General features: G+C 46.2%; 1 protein-coding gene across 2 annotated transcripts in view; it reads left to right on the forward strand.

Moving 5' to 3' along the window:
• DYM (dymeclin) overlaps window positions 1-24561 on the forward strand; it is a 343179-nt gene extending 318618 nt beyond the window's left edge. For both annotated transcript variants that reach the window (XM_038543988.1, XM_038543990.1), the window contains one exon: window positions 23893-24561. In XM_038543988.1, coding sequence (XP_038399916.1) covers window positions 23893-24042 — 150 coding nt within the window. In that variant the 3' untranslated portion in view covers window positions 24043-24561. The remainder of the gene's footprint in view (window positions 1-23892) is intronic.
• Window positions 24562-24922: the final 361 nt, after the last annotated feature.

Genomic DNA, 24922 nt, shown 5'->3' on the forward strand with positions numbered 1-24922 from the left:
TGTTTTTTGCTCTTGACTTACAAGCTGCGGAGACCAAAAGAGCCCCAGTGTTGAAGTGGTCGTCTTTTTCGATGCATGTGACCCATGAGGGTCACAACTTAGATGGCTTTTAAATAACCTGGATAACTCCATTCCCTCCTTCATCCTCTCCTTTTTTGTTATCAAATTATTTGACCTGAATCAAGCTGACCTAGTACTAATTCCCCACAAGTGAATGCATAGACTTCTCTCTGTAGTCTGGGCCTGGAGGACAGCCCAGCTCAGTGTCACCAAGAATCTACAATTGAAGTCAAAGAAAGAATGTATCTTGTGGTCCCAAAACCATGGAAAAAGAAAAAAATGTGAATTAAATGGTTAAGGAAGAAGCTCAAGGGCCCATTGGCTTTCCCTCTTTCCTTATTTTATGCGTTATTCTTGGTGGATGGAATGAACATTCCCCCTCCCTGTAAACCCCCAGCATTTCCTCATCGTGGCTATGACGAGTATTTGCAAGGGTGGAGCTAATCAGCTCCAGGTTTCCCTGCTGCCCAGGCCAAGCCTGCAAGCCTCTTGAAAGCTCACTAGTCTCAGATTTTGTTTGCTTTATTTTTTATAATTAAGGGCCTGAAGGCATTATTCAGGAATCTTTCCCTTATCCTCCTGTCAGGTGTTCATTTGACTATTTTATATAGGGTAATTTTGTGTGTTTACCAAGCAAGGCCAAATTAGATATTTTAAATATCAGGTTAACCTTTGACGAAAATTTACTTGAATTCAGCAAGGATATTTTAAAGTATATGCTGTAACCAAAATTCTGAATTAATGTGAAGAAGTGTTCTTTAAGTTGTGTTTTTTGTTTGTTTGTTTGTTTTTGTTTTTTTTTAAGGGACGCCTGGGTGGTTCAGTTTAGCACCTGCCTTTAGCCCAGGGAGTGATCCTGGTGTCCTGGGATCGAGCCCCACATCGGGCTCCCTGCCTGCTTCTCCCTCTGCCTGTGTCTCTGCCTCTCTCTCTCTCTCTCTCTCTCTCTCTCTCTATCTCTGTCTCTCGAATAAATAAATAAAATCTTTTAAAAAAAGATTTTTTTAAAAATATTTTAAGTATAGGTAAAGCGTATATGGTTATATATATGAGAATTGCCCTTGGGTTTACTTGACCATATAGATAGTTATTTCATTTCAAGCTTAGAAGGTAAATGGTCCTGTGATTAATTAGGCTCCTTACATTTCAGATAAACTCGTTTCAGTATTTTGAAATACTCTTTCATAACTGCCCTCCAATTGACTTTCTACACGTGACTCCTATTTCTCTGAGCATTTGTCTGTCCCTAGACACTGCATTCCCCCAAATCCAAGTCAAAACTGGGTGCTGAGGCTACGTTGGTTTGGGTTGTGTGAGGGACGATACATTTAAGTGATGAAGACCATTAAACCTGCTGTTCTAAAATAAATTTTTTTAAATATTTTATTTATTTATTAATGAGAAACAGAGAGAGAAGCAGAGACACAGGCAGGCAGAAGGAGAAGCAGGCTCCATGCAGGGAACCCGACGTGGACCTCGATCCAGGGGCCTTCAGGATCACGCCCTGAGCCACCCAGGCATCCCTAAAATAATTTTAATAGGCATGTGTTTCCAGAGCTACAGGTTAAAAAGGCCTGTCCTGGGGGGGGGGGGGGGGGGGGGGGGGGGGGGGGGGTTGCATACAATCGCAGTGTCTGCCCTTAAAGGGCTGCCCCGTGTTCGTGCGGGACCCTCCGCGGAGCTCGGGTCGGCTGGGGGAGGAGCGTGGCCGGCCCCGCGTGCAGGGGGCTGCCTGGCCGGGTGGTCATAAGCCATAGACAGGCTGGCTCCTTCGAGGAGCCTTTCGGGCAAGGCTGAGCTCTCCACAGTGCCGAGACTCACTGGCTGACCCTCCCCTACGGACCATTCATTTATCAGGAAATGAAATTGGTTACAGGGTTTCTCACATTGCCAAACCTCACTGACGAAATCCGATTTCTTCCAGAGTTCGGGAGGAGCGTTAATTCTTTATGAGTGTCCGGCACTTCGTGGCTTGGGCCGGGGGGCCTCCCCTCAGCACGCGGGTCTGTGGGACCCCACAGGGCAGGGGTGCTGGAGGGGGAGCGCTTGTGTCTGTGGAAGCAGCCCCAGACCGTGGAATGGGCCAGGGCTATTTCATAGATCTGAAAAGATGACCTTTGAGGACAAGACTGGCGTACTTTGCACGTTACCTTCGTCTTTCAAACCGAAGTGTCAGTTTCACAGGACTGGTTTTTTCCATTTCCAAAAATGAAGGCCTTTACACATGACGTGAGTCACTTTATTGGCAGCCTAACCATGTAAACTTAGACCAGAGATCATTGTTTGAATTTTGTGAAACTCTAAGGAACCAAAATAAAGAGAAGCATGTAGTTCCGTGGCACCGAAGTGTTTGGGTAAGTGAAGGTTAAATTATTACAAAGTATATAATCTAGTTCATATGTTTAAGGAGCGGAACTAGGCTAAATTATCTAAAATATTCTGACGTCCTGAATCATTTCGTTTTGTACAACAAAATCTGACTAGCAGGGCATTCGGTCGCAGGCCGGTCTGCTGAGTGCAGTCTCGGCTGTGACCTCCTGTGTTTGGAATTAGCGGGCCCAGAGGTAATGCACAAAGTGCATGTGGCAGTTATTACGGCTGGGAAGTGGCTGCTGGCTAATTGATAGTGGGAGCAGCTAGAAACAGCCTTAATTTTCAGTAGTTCCTATGACAAGATACTGTAAATGAGACCCTTGCAGTCTTGCCATTATTATCTTTCTCTGTCTGTCACTAAATATGTGATATTTAACATACATACTTGATAATATTTGGGAGTGAACTCCTTAGACTCTTTTTGTGCCCCTCTTGGGAAATGCTCTTCATTTAACTTGAAGGCCCCCAAGTTAATAAAAACTCAATACCAGTGAGCACTTTTCCCCCTAACGGGCGTAGCTCCCATTTACTAAAAATATACTTGAAGTCACAAAGCCAACCCTTAACCTCTGCTGGCTGGTGGCTGTGCTCATAATCTGTACCCCAAAGAGAGACACCTGGTTCCATAAAGGATAAATGAATGATTGGTTTTCTGTCCTCATCATTGAGAGATAAGCTTTTGTGCATTTGAGTTGCTTTCCGGGTATCGTGGCCATGGTTTCAGTTGTATCCCAGAATGTTCCACATACTGGAATGGGTGGTTACTTTTGTCAAGGGTGATGTCCATTCAGTTTTAGTGTTTATAGCAAAAGACTGTATTTGGGAGAATGAAAACACCATCTATCTTGAAAAATGTGCAGTAGAGGAATTTCACCAAAAAGAGCATTCAAATGGTATGTCTAGTTCTTTTTTCGTTTCTAATGATTCCTGCCATTAAATATCAGTTTTATCAAATTTGTGCGTTCACCATTCTTACTGTTGACACAGAGATGAGAAATCATGCCAGGCAGGCGCTATAAAAGAGGTGCCTTCATCTCAGGCCATCTGTCCCAGCCCTAAGCTATAGGATCTAAAAATGAAGAATCAGTGAGTATTTTCGTCATTTATACGTGTTCTCTCCATTCCCTCACATAGCCTCTCACTGGTAACAGTCCCTAGTGAAAACACCAAATTCGATATTGAGGGTTTTTCAGATCAGGATAGAGTGGGGTACAAGGAACCCTGTGGGCTCTTCTTGATCATTATATTTATTTATGGTTCTGACAGTCCTTGGGACTCTGAGTCCTTGAATAAATATCTCCTACGTCCAGTGGCTAGCATTCCTTTTACAAAGCTATTTGCAACAGGGATTTTCTTGCCTTTTGTGTATTGATTGAGCAACTCCTCTGCACTCTGCTAGCAGTTGTCCCTTAAAGAGGCTTCCTGAATAAGCAGGCACAGTATCTAAAGTAGCATTCAAAGAAACAGCTTCTTCTTTTCTGTTCCTTTTAATTTTTAAAAAAGATTGTATTTACTCATTCATTAGAGACACAGAGAGACATAGAGACACACACAGAGGGAGAAGCAGGCTCCCGGGATCATGTCCTGAGCCAGAGGCAGATGCTTAACCACTGAGCCACCCAGGCGTCCCTATTCTGTTCCTTTTTAAATGAGGAATCATGAGTAAAGTAGAGAGGTTGCAAATGACAAAGGAAGGAAACCACTCGAACCCTGCAGGATTCTGAGATACCTTGATTTCCCAGAGTATGGAAATGATAAAGTGGACCAAATACAGACCCCACAACCAGTGCCCTGAGGCACATAAATGGAGATGCAAGTAGGAGACTTTGGGCCTTCAGAGCCAGTCATGTCTCTGCCACCTGTGTAGCCTGGGGCAGGTTATTTACCCCTACTACGGTGCCTCTGTTTCTCACTGCAAGGATGGGTCTGTCTTACAACCTTGGCCTGATCTTGAGGAAGCTGGGGAAATTTAAGAGACGATGAATAGAGTGCCTGGCACAGAGGAGGCTCTCAGTGATTGTTCGCCAGGGTTATTTTCCCGCTTATCCATCAACCTCACTTCTCAAACAAAACCAAGAACTAGAGCAGTAAGGTCCAAACAACCAAAGTAGGTGGCTCAGAGTCCTGGTCAGGCACTCTGTCACTAGGAGGCCGCTGAGAGCGCCTTCCTCACAGCCCGAGGCGCCTCACTCCCTACGACTCACCAAGCTTGGCTCTCTGCTTCCCGCATTCCTCATGCATCCAAAGCCACAGCTCGGATGAACTGCCACCCACAGGGACGTTAGCAGGAGTGAAGCAGGAGTGAAGGCCAAGCACCACTTGTCCTGGCCCAGCCCAGGAGGAATGGAGAGGAACACGTGTGAATCTTCTTTGCGGTGTCTCAGAAGAGTCTGTATGTGCTACTCAGGAAAAGATAGCAGAAGAAGTTGCACATCACTGGAGGTTGTAGCCCTGAAGAGAAGCAGGGCCATCCTAGGACATGAGCTGGTGCAGGATCTTAAGGCCTTGTCTTTCCAAACAGCACATGAATGACCTCAGCCCAAGGCTCAGGTGACTAGTTTGAACTCAAAACAGATCAGTCCCTGAGTGATTTTAGTTAACTCATTGGTTGGTTTGATATTTTAGTTTGGAGGGAATTATAGGAAGATTCTTTTAAATAGTAACTTTAAAATATGACTTGATATATAGTTTATTCACTATTTTTTGTGATCACATCAGTAGCTCCAGCAGATCTAAGTTCTTTAATTCACCCATCATACCCAACTAGAAAGTTCTGTGGCGGAAAGTAAGGCTGAGCCACGTTTTCCTGCTCTGAAGCTCTGGTCTTTGCATAATCAACCTCTTGTACTACTTTTTTTGTTGTGCCTGTGTCTACTCAGGATCCATGTAGTTCTCTGTATATGGAGACTGAAAACTCAGTGTTACAGATTTTCCCCTGATTTCAGGATTTTCAAAAGATACTTTTGGGCATGTACTTATGAAAAGACCTATCAGCTCCATGCAGATGTATTCATACTCACCATTAGAATTGACCTGACTCCATTTCACAAGAGTATACCACTTTCCAATCCAATAAAAAAAAAAGATGGTTCAGAATGCAATCACTCCTGGAGAGGAAATAGGAGAAGCCACTTCCTTGTTTTAAATTTCCACTCTTATCCTCAGCATAGGAGAGCACACGCGTTAAGTTCCAACAAACGCAGCCAAGTGCCAGGGCTTCCAGTTCATTTCTTTGCTTGTTTTGATCTGTCCTACACATCTTACCTCCAGGAGCCCTGGCTAACAAAAACTGTGTTTAAAAACAATGTTTCCTGGAGTTCATTCATTTCTCAGAAACAGCAGCAAACATTGAAGTCTTAGGGTTTATGGGAAATTTTGTTGTTCAAAGAAAGATACAGAGGAGCCAGACGTGAGCTTCTCTCATTCATATGGAAATGAGCCAAAAAAAATGTTCCCCCTCTCAGCATCAATTGCTAGGATAGAGATAAGAGATATTTTAGAAAACGCTGTTTTTATTTTTTATCTTACAAATAGAGAAAAATGGAGAGAATCAACTTCCCGCCACTGGTCATAAAGCCAGCAGGGGCCGATGCGGGCCTGGATCCAGGTTTCCTGACTCCACATGTATCACCATTCACTCCTGCAGTCAGGGGGTGCCAGGACCTCCAGGATCAGGCCAAATCATCCAGCAGAGGAAGCCTCAAAACAGTTTGAAAGTCCAACTATTAGTAGTAATTGGCCCTTTCCTGTTGTTGGTGTGGAAAAATGATGCCGTGAGTTTTTGTTGGCTGTTGATAGTGCATTTGTGTTCATTTAAATTCTCTTTCCCTGACCTTCCCCTTTATGACCAGCAGAATGTGAGGGCCAGTCTTGGAGTCATGTGTGGCCTGGGACAGTAAACTTGCAGATCTTTCTAGGCCTTGGAAGGGTCACATTCTCAGTGTCTAGCGCCGTACGTATTTTTAGAAATGTGTTTTGGAGTTGTATCTGGATGCATGTTTGTGACCAAGCATAATGTTTTTAATTGGCAGACCTTAATTTTTTTGTTATATCCTATATCTTACTTGGCTGCAAGTTTCCTCTTCACCCAGCTGTTTGGGAGACGGATTCTGCCCCCCTGCACCCATAGGTGGCACAGATCACTGTTTCAGGGTAACACTCGTCCTTCTGTGTTCTCTAAACATAGCACGCACGCTCCCAGCCACGGCCTCTGCTCATCTGCTCAGCCTGTGTTTCCCTCGAGGCCGAGTCAAGATCAGCTCCCCTCCCCAAGGCACTCACATATCACCCTACCCCTTCCTCTCCTCTTCTTCCAGAATACTCATTATCTTCCCCTGTTCCTGGCTGCCTAGTGCATCCTGCCTCTGGTGAGACTCATTTTCTTTCCTATGTGCCCTTTTCCCAATTCATTTATAACACATGATGTCAAGGCCCTGCCATCTTTTTTTCATCCCTGACACTCAGCCTAGGTCCCTGTGTACAATAGGTACACATGGCACGTTCGATTCTTCATGCTGTGATGAGAAGGTACAAGTCTGACCAAAGTACAGGAGGCCACATTGGCCAGGATGCAAGTGTGACAGCCACCAATAGGCTTTCACAGTTTCCAGGGAGGGTTTGGCAGTGAGGGGCAGAATCAGTGGTAAGAAAAGCAACAGACCAGGGGTGGTGTGGTTGTTAGAAGTCCTTAAAAAAAGAAAGAAAGAAAAGACTACATTGTACAAACAGAAGAAGAGTGTTTGGCCTGCCTACTAAAGTTGAACATATGCACACTCTGCTCTCCTCCTCAGTGTACAGGTAACATGAGTGCATGCCCTGTGTGCCAGGAACGTCCATCGCATCATCTGTTTGTAAGAGGGAAACCCAGCCCATTAGCAATAGAACTGATTAATAAACTGTGGTATATTCAAACATTAGAGCCCTGTGCAGCAGTGCAAATGAGTGAAGGCCCACAAACCCAGTATGTATGAAACTCATGAACATAATGCTACATGAAAGAATCCAGGTACAATATAATAACCATATAATTCCGTTAATATTAAATTCAAGGAAAGGCAAAACTCAACTGTAGTGTTAAGGGATTCAAATATAGGTGGTAAAATTACAAGAAAGAACAAGGAAGTGATTACCATAAAAATCAGGCTAGTGCTAACCTAGGAGGCTGTGGGAGTGTTTGTGCAGACCCGAGTGGTTGCAACGTGAATGCTTGCCATATACTAATTTTGTCATCACATATTTATGTCCTTGAACTTTTCTGAATGTGTGTTGTACTTCACAATAGAAAAGGTTAAAAAAAAAAAAAGTGAGAGAGTCCATGAAGATCCCTTTATTTAAAAAGTGATTGAAATATGTATGGTAAGCGATGAAGTGTTAAAGAGATTTCAGTAAGGGTAAAAATATTTTTATCAGTATGTAAGATTCTTTTCTGATTCTGTTTACACATGAAATTCAAATTATTCCACCCATTTCTCCTGTCCTAAAATATGATCTTTGTCCCCTTCCAAAAAAGGGCTACAGAAAATATTATCAAAATGTTTAATAGTTATTATATTTGGATTGTGAAACTAATGATAATTTTTATAAATTCCTGTTTTAAAATTTTTCTTCAGTGAATAGCATATTTAACTATGAGACACATCATAGAAATTTTTTAAAGAAATTTTTAAATTAGGGAACCCGGGTGATTTGGTTGGTTAAGTGTCTGCCTTCAGCTCAGGACATAATCCCAGAGTCCTGGGATCAAGCTCCACATCAGGCTCCCTGCTCAGTGGAGAACCTGCTTCTGCTGCTGCCCCTCCACCTGGCTCATTCCTTCTCTCTCTCTCTCTCAAATAAATAAAATATTTTTTTAAATATTTTTTAATTAAAATAGTGGTTCAGTTGGTTGAACGTCCATCTCTTGATTTTAGCTCAGGTCTTGGTCTCAGGGTTGTGAGTTCAGGCCCCACATTAGGCTCCACTTTGGGCATGGAACCTACTTTAAAAAGAATAATAATAATAGCACACACATTGTAATTGCTACTTTTTTTTTTTTTTATGTTGGTGAGAACCTGAATTGGAACCCTTGTGTGCTATTGGTAGGATGGTAAGATGGTGCAACCACTATGGAAAACAGTTTGGAAATTCCTCAAAAAACTATGTGTATTTACAAAAGAATTGAAAGCAAGGTCTTGAAGAGATATTTGCACACCCTTGTTCCTAGCAGCACTATTCATAGTAGCCAAAAAGTAGGTGAATGGATAAGCAAAATGTGGTACATACATGCGGTGGAATATTACTCAGCCTTAAAAAGGAAGAAAATCCTGTCACATGGTACAACAGAGATGAACTTTGAGGTCACCATGCAAAGTGACCAGAAAAACAGATAATTTCATTTATGCGAGATATCTAAAATAGATTCACAGAAACAGAATGTTAGTTGCTAGGATCGGAGGAAGGCGAGATGTTAAATGGGTACTCAGTTCCAATTTTGCAGCATGAAGGAGTTCTTGAGATCTTTCACAACAGTGTGAATGAGTGTAGATAACACTGCTGGATTGTACATTTAAGATTGAGTAGGATGGTAAATGTTACAGTGTATTTTTTATGACTGGTCTAAAAAAGAGGAAGAAAGAGGTGATCAAGGCAGTGTGAGTTAGCAGAGGTTATGCTGATGAATGTCTGGACTTTGAGATTAATAGAGGTAATGGTTTTAATGCAAAAGGGAATGGAAAATTCAGTAATTCCTTGCTTTCTCTCAGATAAAGGCCCAAAAACCCACTGTGGCTGTTCTCAGTGATAATGCTGCACAAAGAACCTGAGCCAGGGCTTTGAGATTCGAGTGAGTGTGCTCAGTGTGTGTTCTTGAGTTAATTCTCTCAGCTCTAGCAGTGGATTAGCTAAGCTAAACGAGTTGGTTTAAGTACATCTTTAAATAGTTCAGTACTCTCAAAAATAAGAATGTAGCTAATTTAAATTCTACAAGTAAGTTAAAATTTTGAGAAAATAATGTGTTTATAGCTTAACAACCCAGAGCAATTGAGAATGTGTGTTTGTTAAGACTCAATATTTGGTTATGACTGCAGATTAATACTAGATATATAATAAGCAACTAAGGAGTTGAGTTGCAAAACAGCATTTGAAAGTAAAGAAACCACAACTTTGAACATGGGAAAAATTAAAACTAGGTTTATTTCAATTACAGATTTAGAAATCTAAAAAAGAAAAATGTATATTTGGAACACAGTGTCCCAGAAGATTTATTAATAGAACTTAATACACTCTTGCTGGAAATCTCAAATACATGTTAGCCTCTCTATGCATAAGCACAAAGGCCAAAATTCCCTTGTTATCATTCTGGTAGAGATTTGTATTATTTTTAATTTTCAAGTAGGATTTAATCAAATAGCTCATAGCTGAAAATTCAGAGTAGCCTTCAGAAAGTGGATGTAAAATTTCTTACTCTTAACAGATTTTTTAGGGAATGTGAAATCCTAGAGTTTGCTATCGAGAACATCACAAAAGTTCATCTATTTTTGGAATTACGTATTTTATAGAAATTTTTGCATGTTTATTTTCAAAAGCACTTTCTTTATAAGCAGCAAATGATTTTGGGGAGAGTGAAATTTTAAAAAAGTAGTTTAAAGTAATTGAAATCTCAGAAGATAATTTTTATCAACCAGTGAATAGGTTTATGAAGCCCCTCATTTCAAAATCAGAGAATTTATATTTCCAAGCTGGAATCTGCCTAAAAATGCTGCTTTCCTGGACATTGCGGTTGTTCTGATAAAAATGTTTGTAGTGTATGTGGTTTTATGATAAGGTTCTGTGTAGGCTTGTAAATTATAAACTGTCAGTCTATAAGAGGTAAAATAGAAAAACATCTAGTCCTTTTGGGAGTGCCTGGTTCTACTATCTCCTTCCTAAAGATAAAGTCACCAGTGTTGCCTCTGCCTACGAGCCTCTATTCATAGTTTCCCCCAATGTCTAAAGTGCTTCCTCATTTGGAAGTTATCACTGCTCGGGCAAGGCCTCCCCTCCCACTGTGCTGGCCCAGCTCTGAGAGCGCTTCGCACTTGGAATCACCATCATGTCCTGCGGTCAGGCCTGTGCTCTGGCCTGGAAGCTGCTCTGGGGCACGGTGGTGGTCGTTGGCTTACCCATGTCCTTGCATGTCCTTGGTTCTGTGCATGTCCTTGGTTCTGTGCATATATCCGCTGACTTACAAACTACAGCGTCAGTGTAACTTAGCCCCTGAGCTTTTTATGGTAAGAGAAATTCTTCAGGCACAGATGAGGAACATCTCTGCTTTTTAATTTTTTGAATAATTTACAGTTTTGCTGTGTTCCTATCCTCTTTCTCGTGCGAGTTCTCCTAGTCCAGGCACGTGCAAGATGTGGAAAATCCTGCAGAGTGTACATGAATCCCTATGGGAGGGCTCCGTGGAAGCTTGTTGTGTTTCCCTGCACTGACTGGATTTGTGCTTGTGCTCTTAGTTGTCTCCAGATTGTTTAAAAATAAGTGTTCTTTAGTGAAAGTTCCAATAAGTAGGATTCGAGTTCAATCAAGACTTCACCACACCAGAGCAAGGGAAGTTGAGAAATGCATTAAAAAGAATGATGAGAGGGAGGCCTGGGGGGCTCAGCAGTTGAGCGTCTGCCTTTGACTCAGGCTGTGATCCCGGGGTCTGGAATCAAGTCCCACATTGGGCTCCCCACAGGGAGCCTGCTTCTCCCTCTGCCTGTGTCTCTGCCTCTCTGTGTGTCTGTCTCTCATGAATAAATAACTAAAATCTTAAAAAAAAAAAAAAAAAGAATGATGACAATATTCCAGACACAGAAAGCTCCCACTTGGGTATATCGTTGCCCCCTACCCTTACATGAAGCCAGGTTACCTAAGTGCCTGTCCAAGTTTCTTGTAATCTCCTCCTTCCCATGACCCACCCCATCCCCATCTCTGATTCCCAGAAGTGAAAAGGGAATATGATGGAGAAGAATCCCAGGAATGAGGTTTATAAGCACGTTTCGGAAAAAGTCTGTTTTTCTAAGCTGGAGCCCTTACCCTAATGTGTCCCGAAGGCTCCTGTTTCCTCTCCAGCTCGTTCAGGAGCGGAGTTAGGGGGAGGCAGTTTCCTCGCTTCACACCTAGGCAGGAGGATTATGCAGCAGTCTGTGTGTTTGCAGGCCTGGGTGATCCGGGTCGAGGCCTGGGGAGTGCCCAGGGCCTTCAGCAGCACATCCTGAACGTGGACTAGAGAAGGACGCCCTTCCCAGACGCTGGTCAGAAGGTCCGCCAATGATGACCGGTCTTTCCTTACTCCCTGCCATCGTGAACTGCTGGTCCAGGGGGACACAGACAAAATCAAACAGAACATCCCCCTTCGGATATAGGTGTTGAGACAACCTCCCAGTCTCTCTTTCCCCCTTTTCTGACTTTGAAGAATGGAGGCAGAGGGGCCACGATGTTGACGGCCCGTCCAGGCCGCTCACCTGACCTGGGCTGTGGACGGGGGCCGTGTCAGCAGCTGCTGCTGAGCTAAACACAAAGGCACGGTGAAGTCCGCTGCCAAGGCCCTTCCCCAGAGGCGGGTAGGCTCCACGAAACGGTATCACAAGATAAAGACTCATTAGTGAAGAGCCAGACAGAGGATGGAGACCGAATTTTATTTGTCTGCTCCTTTGTTTCTAGTGAAAAACAAAAGTAACAAAGGTCACTGGACTCCAAGCATATGACCATCAAAAGAGGAGACTCTTGGATTGATTTCTGGACCTGTCACTTGCAAGCCCTGATTTCCCTTTCTTTTTTTAAGATTTTATCTATTTGAGAGGGAGACATGTGCACAAGTGGGGGGAGGAGCAGAGGGAACAGAGGGAAAGGGAGAAGAAGACTCCTGGCTGAGCAGAGAGCCCCAGGCAGAAGTCGATCCCAGGACCCTGACGTCATGACCTGAGCTGATCAAGAGTCAGATGATTAACTGAGCCACTCAGGCGCCCCTAGTGATCCTTTTTCCCATTTGCATTCATCTGAACTCTCCAAGTAATTAACGTGAGGGTAGCAGGAAGCATAATTCATATTTTTTCAAAATACATTTATGGTACAAAAGATCACTCTGTGACTTCATTTATTCTCATACTGAGTATCTTAAAAGAAGAGCAAAAAGTTCTTGTCCATTTGATAATTTATAGGTTAATATCGAGGAATAAAATTACATGTCTGGGATTAGCACCAAAATAATTCAGAAGAGGGAAGTGTGAGGTAAATGAAACAAGAGTGACCTTGAGCCGATAACCTGTAGCTGGTTGATGGGCACAGTGTTGTGGTGACTTTGTGTATGTGGGTATTTGATGGAATGTGGGGGACCTAGACCGTCAGTGGTCCTGAGCCAGCCTTCAGCTCGGGCTCCCAGCGTGTGGCCCTGCACCACAGCTCCATGTGGCCTCCACCATCACAGCCTCCTGTTGCACTGCCACAGCCTGGGCCTCCAAAACAGCCAGGAAAACAGCCGCAAGTCGGCCAGACTTTGGTTGGGGCCAGACTTTGGTTGGGGTCTCGGGATAGTCGCAACACACAATGAGACTCATCAGCCAGATGGCAAAGACCATCATTTTGTAGCCACCATTGTGTTAAAATAGTGCAACCATTAAAGCGTCAGCGGCTGTAATTAAGCAAATGATAATACGGAGGAAGGGAGGGTACATGGACGAATAGGTCACCTTGTAGGAGGGGTTGAATCAGAAGCTTGTCCTCAGCACAGCTTTCTTCACCAGACGTTTGTGCTCCCCAGAACGGGGAAGCCACGGAAAGACCCATCAGCAATGTCAGTTACTCTTGTTAAAAGCACTGTGTTCTCCCTTAATCTGCTGCTTTTAAAAGTAAAGCTCTATTCCACAAGCCCCAGATTTTAGATGTCATCCCTTTCATGCTGAGCACACAGTATCTCTCTTGAGGGGAAATTTATTTTTTTCACATTCATCCCAAATTGTGCTTCAAAAACAAAAAAAGACATACATCTGTATTCTCTTTTATAAATAAACCCCAAATATAAAAGAACATTTTATTATTTAGTGTTTGTTTCCTATACTCAAATCCTAAAGTACAATTTGTCAATTATTTAATTTTAAAGTTTCCCTTTGAAATATCCTTTAAAATGCTCATGTAACTCTTTTCCAGGTAAATTCCAGTCTGTTTAATTTTCATGCTTGCAGCATATAACAAATGGAGTTATCCATGGTTAGTCCCTGGAAGTAAACAGAGATAAGCAGTGTATCTTTCTTTATCCAAATCTGTAAATATGGAAAAATTAGAGCCTGTGTTATAAAGACACACGACTCCTTCCCATTAAGCCACTGTCACCTTTTGGAAATGACTATAGATCTGCGAATGGTCACCTACCGGACATTCTGCTTGCCTTCTGGGGCACTGATTTGAAAAGAAAGATAACGGTGGAGAAGGAATGGCGAAGGAAGGAGTCCCTCCATTTCCCAGTTTGCCCGTGGCCACGACCTTTGTCACTGGGCAGTGTTAGATGCTGGGCCCCCAGCCACTCGTGAGTCACGTGGACACTGCCGCCCACGCCTTGTCAGCGGTAATGCTTTACAGAAGAGGCACTAAGCGTCAGAGGGGGCCGTGATCTGTCCGCGCTGATTAGCGTCGGAGCCGGGTCTGAGGTCTCAGACGCCCCGAGTTTCCCCTGCATTACACCCTTCATGGCTTCGATGGCAGGGGTGCATTATGAATCTCAAAAGCTTTTGCTTCCTTATCACGGTGTTTATTTCCATTTCATGCGATGGGTAAGTGTGACCCTTGCCATGAGGAGCATTAAGGACCGACCGCTGGCCTTTTACAACTTCCAGTCTGTGTGGGCTGGAAAATCCAAAGGGACAGGGAACGAAGTGGGGGCCTGGCCTGGCCTCGACTCTCTGACCAGCTCCCCAGATGATAGGTGCACTCACGCCTTCCCCGCCCGCATTTGCAGCGCACAGAGCCACTGCCGCAGAGAAGAGAGCAACAGGTGTGCCTCCCAGCGCCCTGCCTGGGACTCTCCTGACCACTGTGGCCCAGGCTCGAGGGCCTGCATGACCCCGGATGTGAGCCGTGCAGGGAGGCCTGTGGTTCCAGGAGCAGCCCTCTGCCCTCTGGCCCGGCCTGGCCTTGGCGTTCGGGACCACTGCACTGGGCCCTCTGAACGTGCCTGTAACCTGCCCGTGGTGGGGGGGCTCGTTCAAAAAGTCCTCAGATGCTCCCTTCATAAGAAAACTATGGGGGGGAAAACTGAAATCACATGGACTTCTGGCAGTGCGTATAAATGTCTAGCCTGCCCCGAGGCCAGCACTTGAGATGTGATGGGCCCACACTGAGGAACGAAACAAAGCCTGTGCCTTTTTGAACAGGAAAGGGTGCACACAGGAGTCGTGAGTGACACGGCTAGGCTTCCATAAATGGAAGCTTCCGTCCTGTTCCAGCTCAGATAGTAACACCACCTCCTTTGTTAGCTTGCGGGGAGTATCTTCCTGGCTGGCATGCGCACTGGGATCCGGGTCATGTTTGATGTCACCTGTCTCTTGCTTGGTACCCTCTCTCTATGTTGGTTTTGGAAAGCTGAGCATCTGAAGTGTTTTTCTTTCCTGCCATAATACCGACAAGAAAAATACTCTGGGGGCCCCCGGGTGGCTCCGTGGTGGAGCGCCTGCCTTCGGCCTAGGGCGTGACCCCAGGATCCTGGGATCCAGTCCCACATCGGGCTCCCCGGAGGGAGCCTGCTTCTTCCTCTGCCTGTCTCTGCCTCTCTCTGTGTGTCTCTGCCTCTCTCTCTGTGTCTCTCATGAATAAATAAATAAAATCTTTTTTAAAAAAAAGTTAACAGGGGGCAGCCCCAGTGGCTCAGCGGTTTAGCGCCACCCTCCGCCCAGGGCCTGATCCTGGAGACCCAGGATCGAGTCCCAGTCCCACGTCGGCCTCCCTGCATGGAGCCTGCTTCTCCCTCTGCCTGTGTCTCTGCCCCCCCCCCCTCTCTCTCTCTCTCTCTCTCTCTCATGAATAAATAAATAATCTTAAAAAAGTAAACATATCCAATAGTCATTTAATATGAATTCCAGTTAACTTGGTATATCTTAGAACTATTAAAGATTTTTGTTGCTTTATTTTTACCTTCTTTTTAAAAAGGTAGGAGTAAACACATGGGAGTGGAGGTATTCAGCACTCCTAGTTCTGACATTCTGTGATTCCATGAATTCTTAGAATTCAGGAATGTAATACAGCTTTTTCTAATGGACCTCGACCTTTTTTTGAAGCTGGGGGATCCTATCTCTAGATTGCTTTACCTCACGTTTACATGATTTTGGAACTTCACAGACACAATAATCCCTGAATGGAATCTAAGACTCGCTTCATACCAAATTCTGCTCTTTGGCACAAAGTGGTATTGGGACTCATTTAGAACATTCTACTTCTGTTTCCTTTTCTCTAGATTTCCTGATACCCTTCGTTAGTCCTAATGACTGTGCAGAAGTAAACAAATCTCATTTTGTGTTTTTAATTCATAGACAGCATATGCTGGAATAATGATGGGACCAAGACACTTGCATTTGACAGGAAGTTGCAGATGTGGTCACCCCTTCGTGGGTCATGCTTGGACCCCTGGGAAGTACAGCCATAGGAAGTACTGAAACCAAACTTTAGGTGACAAAATGCTTATTACCATTAGGATCATGGCTTTTTTTTTTTTTTTTTTTTAGATTTTATTTATTTATTTATTCATAAGAGACACAGGCAGAGGGAGAAGCAGATTCCACGCAAGGAACCCAACATGGGACTCGATCCCAGATCTCCAGGATCATGCCTTACGTTAAACTGCTGAGCCAGCCGGGCTGCCCCAGGATCTTGGCTTTTAAGTAGAATGTTCTCCAGCTAGATTAGGAAAACATCATTGGTTTTTAAGCAACCACAAGGCTTCGCATGTAGTACTCGGAATAGATTGTTCTTTCCATAAGCAGAGGGAGGAAAAATATCCTCCAATCTATGATGGGTTCGTGGGAATGTTGATTATCAAAGGCTAATTTTAGCTTCTTGCTAAGGAAGGCATGACTTTTCTAAGAATGGGTGATGCTCTTTGTAGTTTTGAAAAAAACTCACATTTGCTTATAACTTAAATCCTAAGAATGTTCAATGAAATTAGAGACAACTTTTCTATGTTAGTCTTAATTGGAATTGTCTTTCCAAGTATCTCTCCGACATACGGTGGCAAAGGCTGTGTTGTCACCTGATGTGATCACCTGAACTCCCCCCAGTCTGGGCTCGGGTATGCCAGTGAAGCCTCCTGCCTGCCCTTGTCCCCACATCCCATGTCCTCTACGCATCTTCCACATGTAACTCTCAGCATGACCATTTCAGACTCAACAAGGATCCTTATCTTGACAGAATTTGTCTCAACATGATTCAGAATCTTTCTCCAAATCTGTATCCTCTCTCTCACTCCCCTAGGTCACATATTATTCTGAAGAAAAGAAATAGTGTAAAGAAAGATTATCACTGATACATACGGCCCTTAGGACTTAAGTGTTAATTTGAGGGCATCTGGCCATATTGTGATCCTGACAAGAGTAGACAATAAAAGACTGAAACTAGAACTTGTCTCCATTATCATCTTATGCATCAGTCTGGTCCATGGCCGTGACTTATATGCACAGAGTTCATCATTTTCCACAGATATATTTTGAAATATAAAATATGCCATTGACTGTATCTATCAACATAATCTATGTAAGTCCATGAGTTGGATTGTTCGACCAGCAAGACTCCGACGTGGTGGAATGTGGTGGAATGGTGACCGGCAGGGAGCACGGCAATTTGAGAAGTAAATGAATCTATTAGATTTGAAGTTTGTCCCCCACCCTCACCCCAAATCCTGGTAAGTCAGCTCGTTTGCTTCTCAAAGTGACAGGGGCTTCTTTTGGCTCACTTGGTTCCACATAAATGTAGGCACTTACTCCAGTCACTCTCCACCACTCTATTTCCCCAAACTCCCCCCCCCCCCCAAAGAACTCTTCGTTTTTCTACAAACAACAATTCTTATGTGTTTTTTCATTTACTCAACAAACTATTATTAAACCCCTGGCGTTATTCTAAGCACCAGAGGACACCTCAGTGGAAAAAGTAAAATCCCTGCCCTGGGGATTCAAGTTCAATCAAGACTTCACCACACCAGAGCAAGGGAAGTTGAGAAATGCATTAAAAAGAATGATGAGAGGGAGGCCTGGGGGGCTCAGCAGTTGAGCGTCTGCCTTTGACTCAGGCTGTGATCCAGCTCAGGCTGGAGCTTATATTCTACTTAGAATTGTACCTAATGATAGTTTACTTTCTGGGATCACACTCTGCTGGTCAGGTAGCTGAGGCCCATCCAAACCCATGAACGCCTGCAGAAGGACGAGCAGTTCCTGCCGCCGGCCCAACCACGGGCCTGCTTTCAGCTAAAGTGCTGCCAGTGAATGCTCTCCTCTGGCCCGTCAGCTCTCCAAACGCTACCCTCTGCCAGCAGTGATGGGTGCCTTGTCCCCAACTGTCACCTTTTGCTCCTCTGTTCAGGGGCTAAATGTAGGCTTTTTTTTTTTTTCCTTAAAGATTTTATTTATTTATTCACAAGAGACACAGAGAGAGGCAGAGACACAGGCAGAGGGAGAAGCAGGGTCCCTGCAGGGAGCCCAATGCAGGACTTGATCCCAAGACCCCAGGATCACACCCTGGGCCCAAGGCAGACGCTCAACCACTGAGCCCCCCAGTTGCCTCTAAAAGTGGGCTTTTAAAGAATTCTTTCTAGTGTGCTATGTAGCTATTTGATTTTAAACTGCACTAAATTTCTGGAGCCATGCCGGGTGCTCATTGGAGTTTCTGGTGCTGCTATCTCTGTAATCTTTAGGTAGAAGGGGGAGCTCCATTGAACTTGCATGTTCATAAAAATGATTGCAGTTGAGCCCTACATCTGCTCACTGAACTTCCTGTGGGTTTTCACCCCATCGCATGACTGACAGCAGAAAGGCTTTTGGTCTCTAAAGCTTTCGGCCTGCTTGTTATCCCCAAGTCTCAATCACCAAGTCAGACCTTTGCTTTGTCTCTGGACTGGGCGCCCGGATGTCCCACTGTAGTGGGTTGATTCACTGAAGCTGATAAAAACATTCCGGCCAAACTTGAGAGTCTAGCATTACCTCTGGCTCCAAAAATCAAAACAACCGGATTGTTTTAAGTAGCTTTGGATTGAGACCAAGCTCCGAGCTGGAGAGATGGGTTTTCTCTCCTTATTGAGCTGAGTCACGGGACAACTGAGAAAGAAGGGGGCAAAAGCCTGGGCCGAAGGTGACCAGCACCCTGCCCTCTGCTAGCCCAGGCGTTCCAGAGAGTTCTTGCCGTAACCATCAAGTCAAAACCCCCATATCCCCAGAGTCGCCGCCACCCCCCCCCACCACCCCCCCGTGCTTTCCCAGAGCTTTAATGGGCCTTGAGCACATCCACCCGGCAGTCCCTGGCTAGAGCCCAAAGGGGGCCTGAGAACTCCAGGGAGGAGCAGTGGTTAGAGAGCATGTGGACGGATGTCAGGGCCAGGACGCCCAGGCAGCCCAGTCAGAGCAAACACACTCAAGTGAGGAAGTTGGACTTCTCTCAGCCATCACAGGATGGCATTATTGTTCTCCACAGGCTTGAAAAGGAACATGAAGGAAAGAGTGCCTTTTTCTAGGTTGTTGATCTGACATGCAGACGATGACATTTCTTGGACTGAATCCTGACAAAATGTGTCCCCAGTGTCGTTAATGCTAAATAAAACCTTTTGTCTTCCTTTTCCTTAGCTTTCAAGATTTCTAAGACATATTAGAGGAGGACATATTTTTAAGAATGTCTATTTAAATCTCCAACCATGTTGGCTCTTAACAGATGAGTGAGGCAGCCACGTAAATTTGGGAAGGGGTCAAATTAATGCAGCTTGAGCACCAGAGGGGCTGCATTCACTTTCAACCAGGCTGACTGAATGGTGTTTCCAAAACTCGTTTATAATTTCTATTATTTTACCCTTTTAAAATGTTCCCTGTATACGGTCTTAAAAACAACTCATGGCAGGAAAAAGGAAGCTCTTTTACCTTGTGCTTTCAGAACTTGTGTAGCCAGCTTTAGGGAACGTGCTCTTCTTTTTCCTGCTATTGATGGTTTATGTTCTGTTCTGAACCGTTTAAATGTTGGTGAAAAGTTCTGAGCCAAGAACCCACAAGATAAAGCCTCTCAGCTCTTGTGTTCCTTGGAGGGGAGCCGGTGCTGTAGCCTCAGGGGTGCGTTGCACAGCCTGCAGCATTCGGGTTCGGCCAGTAATGGAAGTGCACTCGTGCCACTCAGTCTGGACTTGCTCTTTTGCCTCCACCGTGTCCAGTGGCCCACACTGAGGTGATGCACCGCATGGTCGGGCCTTCACAAGCCAGCGCGGGCAGGTGACCGTGCCTGGACCTCAGCGGGCTGGCCTCGAGCCCTCGGCCCCGGTGCGGCTCAGCCACAGCCTCATGCTTGTCAGGATTTTAAACAGTCAGGAGATTCAGCCCTTAAAGCCATCCCTTGTCTCAACCCCCCGGGACAGCCCAGGGCCTTCACGTGTTCACCCTCTCCCCGAGACTGTCCTGGCTCATGTGATTTGTCCCAGCCCTGGGAAGGAGACAAGGATGGTTCAATTCAAAATCTCAGAGTAAACTTTTATGTTTTAAGAGTCCCAGGCCACCCAGCTACTAAGGCTCGGAGTTTCAGCTCTTAAATACTAGGAACGTGTGCGAGTCACTCAGCTAGATTTCTAGTACTGGGTTTGCTGGATGAATGAATGAGTGGGAAAAGATGGTGTTAAAACTCAAATTATCTGCTTGTCTTGCAAGTGCTTTTTCTAATTAGTTCAAAGATTAGATGAGTGACTAAATGTCGAGTGTTTGAACCTGCCCTGCCATACAGTAGGTGATCGTTCTGTTAGCTGCAGGTGTGACCCACGTGTCAGCATTGATTTCGTTTTTGTGGAGAGCTTCTATAGAAATAACCACTGACCAGCTTGAAGAAAACTTTATAATAAACCACAGGTCTGGTATTGACAGATAAACGGTTCCTACCATTTTATAAACCATCTTTCATCCACTGTTAAGTGCTATATACTGGGTGTTCTTGCCGTGCTGGATGTCATCCTCTGTTGAGATTCTGCTGACTACATTTACCCCAGAGCAAGATGGATGGTTGTTTTGACATAAACTCGAGCCACAGTGAACACAAAGCATTTTCAGCTCTATTTGATCAGGTGGTAGGAAGGGTAGTCGCAGGGATGCCGGGTGCTTTTCCGAGTGGCCTTTTCCTACATCTGCCCGTGCATGATCAAAGGGTAGGCTCGGGCTCATTACTCCTTCTCAGTGGAGAGTCATCAGAATTTCCCCAAAATCATGAGGGCAGGAAAACTTAGCGCCCGAGATTGAGCGACTCTAGCCTGGGTGTCTTTAATTACATTGGAAGGAGTCCTTACAATAGTAGCCGGTTCTGGTTGTCTTTCCCATTGTACCCCGAGTGATGCAGAGAACAGCCTGGTGCAGACTGTCTCTCACCCTTTCCTGAGGCCTTTGTAAGAAAACACCCATGTGTGTCACAGGACGGAGAAAAGGGTGCCCTCTTGGTCATTCCTCCCTTGGACAGCAAGAAGTGCATCATATTGGCGACAGCACCACTTAGAAATGTAGATGTTATTCCAGCCAAAAAAGGCAATGTGGGGGCTCTGACCTCATTGGGCCACCTCTGCCCCCTACCCCCAGCCCCTCACTTCTCTCTGCATCAGCAGGAGAGATTTTCTCAATTGTGAGGCCATGCGAAGAACTAGGATTTTCATCCTTGTCATTTGAGGGTCAGTTTCCTTGTCAAACAGTCCCTTGTCCTTGACTGGGACATCTCCGTGGCTCAGTTCTTTAAAGACCAGTAGGGTGCCGGGCCCATGCCATGTCACGAAGGAGCGCAGCACTGTGCCCGAAAGACAAAGCACGAGGGTGGCCGCAACTCTCTGTCGCTTTTCAGACATCCTTTCCCACCCAGGCAGACCCTACGCTTTAATCCCAGCTCCAGCCCGTGGCTGTGTGACCCGGAACTGGGTTGGCCACATCAGCCTCGGCGAGACGTGGTGGCTGACTGCAGCATGGTGCCCTGTATGCCCAGCTGCTGGGCACTGCTAGCTGCACCCTGGGGCTGCAAATGCAGGTTTTTCATGGGAAAGAGTATCACTGTGTTGCAACCTATAAGACAGCACAACTGATTCCATGAGAGGGATTTATTGCCACCTCCAAGGACTCTGTTCCCTCATACCTGAGACCCCTGGCCAGTCCATGAGCAGCTCGCCCGAATCCCAGTCAGGTCAGTGAGTGCCACAGCCATCTGTCCCCAAGCTGACCAACTTTGTCAGCCAGAAGGCCCGGAAGAGCCGGATGGGTGGGGTCGTCCTCTAAATCGCAGTCACTCCCCCTGCCGTCCGCACGCCCGACACGTTCAGCCTACAGCTGATGATAGTAAAGAACTGATTCGAAACGCTCATAGTCCAGACAGCCGGGGTTTTTATTAAACCTCATGTTCCTGCCTCTGGAACATGGGTACATAGAGTGTGAGGAGGATGTGGGAGTAGGTAAGGCAGGAGCGCAAGCCACTCAAATCCCGTGTGTGCTCTATGTTTACGTAAAGGCTTTGGAGCCATGGAAGGGAGCTGGTTTTCATTAAAGCTGTAATGGGGGACTGCACTCTGTGTGGCAAGTCCGTGTGACGTCCACGACCAGATTGACCCCCTCTCAGGAGCTCCTACACGCATTCCAAGATTCAACTCAAAACTCACCTTGCCAGAAGCACCTCCTGCTTATGCTGCCCTCCTCTGTCTTTCTGGAACTCTGGATCCAGTATGTAGGTGTCAAGTCTAAATTATTGTAAAATGCTGCTTTAAAATTCCTGTGAGGGGCACCCGGGGGGCTCAGTCAGTTAAGCAGCCGACTCTTGACTTTGGCTTGGGTCATGACCTCAGGGTCCTGGGCTTGAGCCTGGCATCAGGCTCACCACTCAGCGGGGAGTCTGCTTGAGGATTCTCTGTCCCTCTGCCCGTACCCCCTGCTCACATTCTCTCTCTCTCTAAAATAAATAAATCCTTAGGAAAAATTCCTACAGTTCTGTGTGAGTGGGTGGCTTCCCTGTTCACGCCCCATCTCCATGTTAGCTGAGGCCTGTTTGTCCTTCCCGTGGACCAGGCCTGTCCTGCCCCTGCTCCTGCCCTCCACTCTCCACGCTGTGATTGGAGTGACCACTGACAGAGCCCTTCCTGCCAGGCCCCCTTCCCGGGGCCTTCACAGGCCTCAGGGACCCCTCATGGGGCTCCTGCGTCCCTCCATCCTCCTGGGTCTGGGCCCTGCTTGGTGGTGCTTCTCCTCACCGCCCCCCTCTGCTCTCCAGCCTGCTGTGCCCCATCTGGTCCTGAGGGAGGAACACTCCTCCCTTCTCACTGGCTGCCCCACCTCGCTCAGACCCCTGGAGCCACCTGTCCTCCCGGCTCAGTCCTCTGTTCTCTTTGCGGTGTTGTTGCCACTTCAGGACAGAGCCCCTCTGAGGAGAGGCGGGCACGCAGTGCCTCCTGGCGCCCCAGCCCCAAAGGAGTGAAAGGCCATGAGGCCCACAGTACAGAAAGCAGGTCCTTCAGCCCAGCACCCAGCAGGGCCTCTGTCCGCAGTTGGCCGTGCTTCCTTGGTTTCCTCCTCAGGTTACAGAGCCGCCCTCTCTGCAGGCAAACAGCAGCAGGTGACACGGACAAGCCCCCCCCCCATGCGCCCCCTTCCTTCTTCCAGGGCCCCCCCACTGTGACAGCTCCTGCCCTCCACCCTGGCCTGCGAGGGTGCCCAGGGGCCTGGAGGAGACCTGCAGGCTGCAGGGATGAGGTGGCGGCTTCTGCCCTGGCAGGAGGGAATCAGAAGCCCAGAGCCTGGGGACATTTACGGAGCCCCACGGAGCCTCGGGGGGCGGACATCTGGCCTCCCCGCAAGGACGCGGCCGGGCTACGCTGTGTGGGTCAAGGCCGAGGAGCTGTGAGGGGGAGCCATCACCTCCCAGGTGACTCGGCCCAAGAGCATGGCCCCTCCTGGATGGCCGGGCCGGCCCCCAGCTCGCGCTGTCAGTGGTCCTCCTCGAGCCCTCCCGTCTGCCACCCTTGCGGGCCCCTTTCTGGTCTGATATTTGTCCCCCTGCCTCCTGTCCTGAGCCCCTGCTCCGCTCAGCAGACAATGCTGACGGGCTCATCTGTCTCCACATGCCGCACGTGTTCACAGGAGCCCTGTGAAAACTGGCCCACGAAGCCCGGAGCATGAGGCCCGTGACAACAAGGGACATGGGCTCCCCACACCTCAGCCCCGCTTAGAGACTCTGCTGCTTCTTCGTGGAACTGTGAGATTGTAAAATCGTCTCGTCTTTTTGTTGCAGAAATTTCCAGAATTGAAATTCAAGTATGTGGAAGAGGAGCAGCCCGAGGAGTTTTTTATCCCGTACGTGTGGTCGCTGGTCTACAACTCAGCAGTAGGTCTCTACTGGAAGCCGCAGGACATCCAGCTCTTCACGATGGATTCCGACTGAGGGCAGGACAGCATCTCCCCTGCTCACCTCCCTCCAGCCGAGCAGCCCTTCCAGTGACTTTCTGGGAAACGGAAGTAGACGGATTGCCTGATACACCTTCTAGCAGAGAGGCTTGCACACGGCGTGTTTCCCTTACACACTTGGATTTGGAAAATTGGTGCCAGTTGGCAGTAGATCACTCCGCTTAGATTGTAGTGCAAAAAAGGGGGGCGGGGGGTACACAATAATAAATGTAAAAACCTGCTATTCCACACGCAATTTTATTTCTAAACCAAAAATCTAGAGCTTTTCCAGGAACCTGATGCCTTAGGCACATAACACTTCACCAGTACATACGATTTTTTTTTCTTTACATGTTCAAGATTTTTGCTTTGGTACAGTGTGTGTGCGTGTTTCTTTCAACATTGGGAAATGTCTGAAAAGATGACGAGACAGGAACTAATAAGGAAATGAAGTCATGTGTGTGAGGGGCTGTGATTTAATAAACACTGTGCCCAGGCAGTTGGATGGAAGCCTCTAGATCAGATCCTCTGCATCTTTCCCTCAAAGAAAGAAATGGCTCCTTCTCATGAAGCTCAGATTAGCTTTTCTATGGATTTGGCCTCTGAGCTGTAGCTGAATTAAATTGGAGTCTAGTGCAAATTAAGTTAATCTACTCTGTATTAATCACTGGGAAAAGAAAAGCTTCATTTTGAAAGCAATCTTTTTTTCTTCAACCAGACTAACAGAAAAGGAGACCAATTTGATTAATACAGTCTTCCACATGAGATGAGAAACCTGTTTTTCTCTTCATTTCTGACTGTTTAAACTCTCCTGGGCCCTGACGGCGGGGAAGCAGCTTCTGTGAGGGAGGGAGGCCAGGGCTGCCGCGAGCCGTGTG

Source organism: Canis lupus, chromosome 7 (assembly GCF_011100685.1).
Source record: "Canis lupus familiaris isolate Mischka breed German Shepherd chromosome 7, alternate assembly UU_Cfam_GSD_1.0, whole genome shotgun sequence".
Lineage (NCBI taxonomy): Eukaryota > Metazoa > Chordata > Mammalia > Carnivora > Canidae > Canis > Canis lupus.